Here is a 6,965-nt window from a genome sequence, read left to right as displayed (position 1 = left end):
GCTTTCATTGAGAGTGCGAGTTATACTCAACGCGTGCTCAAGGAATCCGTTCCTCCTATTTTCCAATCCACCGAAGCCTTCCAAACAACCATGGTTGGAAGCAAGCGCACGAGGAGCAAAACCGCCGCTATGGCTCAATCCGTGACGGCCCAAAGCTACTCCTCCCACGATCCCGCGATCGACATGGCGGCCCCACCACCTCTCGCCGCCATGAACCCTCAACAACCACCCCGTGTGACTGGAACCACCGTACCGGCCTCCGCCGCCGTCGTACCGTCTCAAGGCCCCATGGCCGGACCTAGCCACCTTCATAGCACCATCGTTGAGCATGGTGGAACCTCACATCCAGTTGGGCTCACTACCATCGTCGACTTTGGCCCAATCTTGGAGCAACTTCAACCATTCCCTCCATTGCCTCCACGCTCGACGCATGCTCCCACGCATACATCCAACGAAAACCTAGCCCGTGTGCAATTAGGCTCTACACATTTCTCTCCTCCCGATCCACGAAGTCAAGCAGACCTTAATCTGAGAGTTGACCAGCTAACTCAGAGAATGGACGACCAAAACAATTTGATGAGGCAATTCCTCAATCAAATAAATTTGGCTCAAAACCTTGGCCTTGGACAACAGGGCGAAGAGAGAAGGATAAACGAACGCGCCGATAGGCAGTTCGGTGGGAACCAAGCAGGTCGAGCAGGAGTGAGCAGACAAGGAAATGCGCAACAACGAGATCAGCTCGCGGACATGTCGCAAGCATCTGCAAGCCACACTCAGAGCAGACGAAGTTTCCCATCCAGATTGAATTTAGGGACCAACGTGCGCGATAGGCTGGGCCCAAGACCTGACATCCACGCTCGCCTGGGCCAGCATGAAGACGTTCATGAAAGGCTAGGCTCCCAGGGAGGTCAACTTGACGGCCATCGAGACGAGGATCGAGAAGAAAGGCGCTCTGCTGCCCGCTCACAGAGAAATATTCACGAAAGGATAGGCCCCCAGGGAGGTCAACTCGACAATCATCACAATAAGGACCGTGAAGAAAGGCGCTCCGCTACTCGCTCTCGAAGAACCAACTCTCGTCACCAAGCTATTGGAAATCCTTCGCAAGCGCAGTCCACCAACACGCCGCCTAGACAGCGCAACCGAGAAGGTCGACCCTCGCAAGCCAATGACGAAGTCAATCAGCATCGTCTAAATCGCGAAGGTCATCAACATGACCGACTAGCCATGCGTGCAGAAGACGTTGAAAAGCTTGTGAATAACCGACTTCGAGACTTAAAGATTGGCGGAAATTTCGAAGACGCACTACGCATTGAGGTAGACCAAGCAAACTCCTCACCTTTCACCGCCAAAATCGAGCAGGCTCCCCCCCCCTCCCCAAAAAGATTCTCAACGCCCTCTTTCACATGCTTCAAAAGCGATTCCGACCCTGAAAGTCATCTGAAGCATTTCAAGAGCCTTATGATCCTTTACAAAGCCGAAGACGCGCTAATGTGCAAGGTGTTTGCAATGACTTTGCGAGGAGCAGCTCAAGATTGGTTCCATACCCTGCCATCCGGGTCGATCAACAGCTTCAAGGAGCTTACTTACGTCTTCACTAAAGAATACACTTCTTATCGGACGATCAAGAAGAACCCTGACCATCTGTTCAACCTGCGCAAGAAGCCTGAGGAATCCCTTCGAGATTACATCAAGAGGTTCAAAGCAGAAAAGGCCAACATCGTAGGGTGCGATGACCAAATTGCATCCTCTGCATTCAAGAAAGGTCTTCCAGCAGAACATGACTTATACCGCGAGCTGACTATCACTCCCAGCCAGACTCTAGCAGAGGTCTTTGCGACCGCAGAACGCTACGCACTCTGAGATGACGATCGAATCGCCGCGAAGAAGTCCACTGAGCAGGAAGATCGACCGGCTAAACGGGCAGAACAAAGAGGCTACAGGCTTGGCAGCAGGGACAAAGACAAAGGCAGGTCACGCCCACAAAGAGAGGCCACGACGAAAGAGAACTACACCAAGTTCTCTATCCCCATACATCAAATTCTAGCCCAAGTGAAGAACAAAATCGCCACCCTTGAAAGGAGATCCGGAAAAGAGGGATACCAGAAAATATTGTGCCTTCCATGCGACACATGGGCACAATACGAATAATTGCTTTGCTTGGAAAGCGCATCTCGAAGAACTCGTAAGAGAAGGACATTGCACGGAGTTCATCGCGAAGCAGGCCATCCAGCAGAAAGAAGACCGCGATACCGCGAAGGAGCCACCCCAGAAGGTCATAAGGATTAACACAATCCTAGCCGACTCTGAGAAGTCCGGACTGACCAACAAAGAAAAGAAGAGGAAGATCAAACAGGCTACTATGATCTCCCAAGTCTCAACTAGCTTTTCACTGGCAGAAGACGATCCCGTGATCGGCTTTCAAAAGAAAGACTTAATCGGCCTGGATCTACCGCACAACGACGCCCTTGTCATCAGCATTCAAATCGCTCAGGCCATGGTCGACCGAGTCCATGCAGATGAGGGCAGTGCAGCCAACATCCTACAATTGGCAGTCGTCCAACAGATGGGCTTAGAGGCAAAGATCAATAAATCAGCCAAGTCCCTGACTGGTTTCAATGGCGCAACGACGGTTACCGTGGGCACGATAGATCTCGACGTCTACTCTCCACCTGTAATCAGCTCGCAAACGTTCATGGTCATTGATGAGATCTCACCCTACAATGGCATTCTAGGCAGACCATGGATCGGCCAGATCAACGCCATCACCTCTGCCACACATCAGAAGATTCGCTACCCAATCCCTGGGGGCGGTATCAGCCAGATCAACAGCGATCAAGCAATGGCAAGAAAATGCTCAGCTCAAGGGCTGAAGAAAGGCAAGCAAACACAGTTCCTCCCTGTAAATCAGGCAGATCTAAAGGGAGTAGAACAAGCAGATGAGAAAGCAGATCCCGTTCCTGACGGCCGAGCAGACCAGAAAGGAAAGGGAATAGCTACTCCCCAATAGCAATCAAAGAATCAGGACCAAGTCGAGGGAATCCGTCCGGAGGTCTCTCCTGAAGAAGGATGGAAGCCCGAAGAGGACGTTGAGCTAGTACCCCTTGATCCTGACAAGCCAGAGAGAAAAGCGCGGATCGGCTCGCGCCTAAGCCATGAGGAAAAGATAGAGCTTGCAGCCTTCCTCCGGAACAACAAAGACGTATTTGCATGGTCGCCATCCGACATGCCTGGCATCGATCCCCAGATCATCTGCCATCGCCTACACGTCAACCCAGCCATCAAACCTGTGGCGCAGAAGAGACGCAACTTCGCCCCCGAGCGGGTTGCCATCATTGAAACCGAGATCGATAAGCTTCTAGCTGCTGGTTTCATCGAAGAAGTCTCCTACGCAGAATGGCTGGCGAACATTGTTCTAGTGGCAAAAAAAGATAAAGGTCTGTGGAGAGTGTGCGTCGACTACACCGACCTCAACAAGGCATGCCCTAAAGACAACTTTCCACTGCCTAGAATTGATCAGCTCGTCGATTCAACTTCCGGCAACCAACTGCTAAGCTTCATGGACGCCTACTCCGGCTACAACCAAATCATGATGCATGAAGATGACAAGGCTAAAACCTCTTTCATCATCGAAAGAGGTACATACTGCTACAAAGTCATGCCCTTTGGGCTGAAGAACGCCGGAGCAACCTACCAAAGGCTGGTGAACAAAATTTTCAAGGAGCAAATCGGCAAGACTATGGAGGTCTACGTAGACGACATGCTAGTCAAGGCTCCCGAGCGAGCAGACCACATCAAGAACCTTGTCGAGGCATTCAGCCTACTCCGAAAATACAACATGAAGTTGAACCCGAGCAAATGCACGTTTGGAGTCTCGTCCGGCCGATTCCTGGGATACTTAGTCACCCAAAGAGGAATTGAAGCACATCCAAATCAAATCAAGGCTATACTCAACATGAAGTCACCTGCCACAACAAAGGAGATACAAAGTCTAACGGGTAGGGCGGCAGCCCTCAACCAATTCCTCTCAAAATCTACCGACAGGTGCAGGCCATTTTTTAAAGCCTTGAAGAAAGGACATAGGGACAAGTGGGATGACGAGTGTGAAGTAGCTTTTCAAAACTTGAAAACCTACCTCACTTCACCTCCCTTACTCTCAAAACCGATACCAGGCGAAGACTTGTACATCTACCTGGCGGTGTCCGACTCAGCTGTCAGCTCAGCTCTCATCCGAGAAGAGCTGGGGGCACAACATCCGGTATTCTACACTTCAAAAGCTCTCCTTGATGCAGAGACTCGCTATCCGAAAATGGAGAAGCTCATTTTTTCGCTTGTAGTTTCCGCGAGAAAACTAAGGCCCTACTACCAAGCACACCGGATAATTGTCATAACAGAATTTCCTTTGAGATCGATCCTCCACAGCCCCGACGCTTCTCAGCGACTCATGAAATGGGCTATCGAACTCAGTCAAGACGACCTCCTCTACCGGCCGAAGACTGCTATAAAAGCCCAAGCTTTAGCAGATTTTGTTGTAGAGTTTACTCCGACAGCCGAAGAAGAGAAGATGGTCACGAAAAGCAAGGAAAAAGCAGACGACACCTCCCCTGCCGATTCAAACCTACCTAACGACATGTGGCAATTGCATGTAGACGGAGCATCAAATCATAAAGGATCAGGGGCAGGCGTCGTCATAATCACCCCAGACGGAACCTTGTTGGAACAAGCCATCACACTAGGCTTTTCTGCTTCAAACAACGAGGCAGAATATGAGGCATTGCTCGCAGGATTGTGCCTAGCAAAAGAACTGACGATCAAGAGATTAGCCATCTACTCAGACTCCCAACTGATCACGAATCAAGCCTCAGGCGAGTATATGGCAAAGCATCCAAGAATGATCCAGTACCTCGACAAAGTCCAAGGACTTCTGAAAGAATTTCCTACTTTCACCATCCAACAAGTTCCACGGACAGAGAACACTCATGCAGATGCGTTGGCAAGCCTAGGATCATCACTGGACACCCAATTCAGACGCTCCATCCTAGTTGAACACCTTGACCGACCAAGCATCGAAGAAATAGAGCCAATCGACTCAATGCAGATCGATGAAGACCCCAGCTGGCAAGACCCCATCATCGACTACCTAGTGAATGGAAATCTGCCAACGGATAAGTCCGAAGCTAGGAAGGTCCAACAGAAAGCCGCGAGATATTACATGCAGGGCGACAAGCTCATTCGCAGATCATACTCCGGCCCTCATCTCACTTGCATAAAGTACCCTCAAACACTTGAGGTCCTTTGCAAAATTCATGACGGCGAGTGTGGCAACCACTCTGGGGGCAGGTCACTCGCCCAGAAGGCTCTAAACGTAGGCTATTTCTGGCCTACTATGCGCCATGACTCTACTGAATATGTCAAAAGATGTGATCGCTGCCAACGGTACAAACCAGTTCCTAGTCTGCCTGCCGAAATCTACCATCCGCAGAACAGTCCGTGGCCTTTCATGCAATGGGCCATCGACTTAGTAGGCCCCATGCCAACGGCACCTGCCAAGAAAGAAATGATGATCGTCGCCACTGATTACTTTACTAAATGGATCGAGGCCGAAGCTCTATTCTCTACTAAAGAAGATGATGTGGAACGATTTATCTGGAGAAATATTATCTGCCGGTTTGGCTGCCCACAATCACTAGTCACCGACAATGGCTCGCAATTCATCGGCAAGCAGATCACTGCCTTCTACAAAAAGTACGGCATCAAGCAGCATTTATCTACCCCAAGATATCCTCAAGGCAACGGCCAGGCCGAGGCATCCAATAAAATAATATTGGACTGTCTAAAGAAGAGATTAGAAGGCGCCGAAGGAAAATGGGTAGATGAGCTCCCTGGCGTACTATGGGCTTATCGCACCACCAAGCGAAGATCAACTGGCGAAACCCCGTTTTCCCTCGCCTATGGAACTGAAGCGATCATTCCTCCTCACATCACTGTCCCTTCTATAGGCATCGAAGTGGGCAGTATTGAGCAGAACTCCGAGCAGATGAGACTCAACCTTGACTTACTTGAAGGCGAGCGCGAGAAGGCCATTGTCCGAGTCGCCTCCTATCAACAGCGGTTGAAGTCTTACTACGACAAAAGAGCCAAGATCAGACAATTTCAACCAGGCGACCTTGTCCTAAGAAAGGCCTTCATCACTGCACAAAGACAAGGATCTAAAAAGATGAAACCCAATTGGGAAGGCCCTTACATAATCAGCCGGTCCGGGGGCAGAGGAAGCTATACGCTTGACACCATGGAAGGGAAGGAGATTCCGCGACAATGGAACGCCTACCATCTCCAAAGATACTATCCATGACGCTTCCTCATACCTGCTCAGTCCCCAGCAGACGACTGAGTACTGCACATTTCTGAAAAAGAGAAGCAACTACTGCAAATTCCAGAATGTGCCACAACAAAAGACAGTTGCCCATAAGGAGCGTCCTAAGGGAGACGCAGGGTGACGACAAAACGCGTCCGTTTGGAGACGTAGCCCGCTAAAAAAGCGTCCTAAGGGAGACGCAGGGTGCGTCAGGAATTTCCTAAGGGAGATATCCAGGTTCCTATCCGTTTCCTAAGGGAGGTAGGATAGTCACACAGTTGCCCATAAGGAGCGTCCTAAGGGAGACGCAGGGTGACGACAAAACGCGTCCGTTTGGAGACGTAGCCCGCTAAAAAAGCGTCCTAAGGGAGACGCAGGGTGCGCCAGGAATTTCCTAAGGGAGATATCCAGGTTCCTATCCGTTTACTAAGGGAGGCAGGATAGTCACACAGTTGCCCATAAGGAGCATCCTAAGGGAGACGCAGGGTGACGACAAAATGCGTCCGTTTGGAGACGTAGCCCGCTAAAAAAGCGTCCTAAGGGAGACGCAGGGTGCGCCAGGAATTTCTTAAAAGGGGGTCACCATGCTCTCTGCGGGAAATATCTAGGT

The 6,965-nt window shown here is 50.5% G+C and overlaps 2 protein-coding genes across 2 annotated transcripts; both read left to right on the top strand.

Annotated features, from left to right (window-relative positions):
• LOC109947398 lies at positions 1,865 to 3,010 on the top strand. The gene is made up of 2 exons (XM_020557357.1): positions 1,865 to 1,973; positions 2,169 to 3,010. The coding sequence occupies exons 1-2, from the start codon at positions 1,865 to 1,867 to the stop codon at positions 3,008 to 3,010; spliced, it is 951 nt and encodes a 316-aa protein (XP_020412946.1).
• Positions 3,227 to 6,352, top strand: LOC109947397 (uncharacterized protein K02A2.6-like). Its single transcript, XM_020557356.1, has 3 exons — positions 3,227 to 3,539; positions 4,650 to 5,486; positions 5,691 to 6,352. The coding sequence occupies exons 1-3, from the start codon at positions 3,227 to 3,229 to the stop codon at positions 6,350 to 6,352; spliced, it is 1,812 nt and encodes a 603-aa protein (XP_020412945.1).

The sequence above is a fragment of the Prunus persica genome, chromosome G2 (assembly GCF_000346465.2).
Source record: "Prunus persica cultivar Lovell chromosome G2, Prunus_persica_NCBIv2, whole genome shotgun sequence".
NCBI classification, from domain to species: Eukaryota; Viridiplantae; Streptophyta; class Magnoliopsida; order Rosales; family Rosaceae; genus Prunus; species Prunus persica.
The sequence above is the reverse complement of the archived record's forward strand: the minus strand, read 5'-3'. Positions and strand labels throughout refer to the sequence as shown.

Excerpts from the sequence above, each read along its gene's own strand:
- LOC109947398 (XM_020557357.1), top strand. The coding sequence starts at position 1,865 with ATGACGATCGAATCGCCGCGAAGAAGTCCACTGAGCAGGAAGATCGAC. Across the intron at positions 1,974-2,168 it reads AGGGACAAAGACAAAGGCAG|CGCATCTCGAAGAACTCGTA; the intron begins GTCACGCCCACA and ends TTGCTTGGAAAG.
- LOC109947397 (XM_020557356.1), top strand. The coding sequence starts at position 3,227 with ATGCCTGGCATCGATCCCCAGATCATCTGCCATCGCCTACACGTCAAC. Across the intron at positions 3,540-4,649 it reads GCTCGTCGATTCAACTTCCG|ACGGAGCATCAAATCATAAA; the intron begins GCAACCAACTGC and ends AATTGCATGTAG. Across the intron at positions 5,487-5,690 it reads AATCTACCATCCGCAGAACA|TCACCGACAATGGCTCGCAA; the intron begins GTCCGTGGCCTT and ends CACAATCACTAG.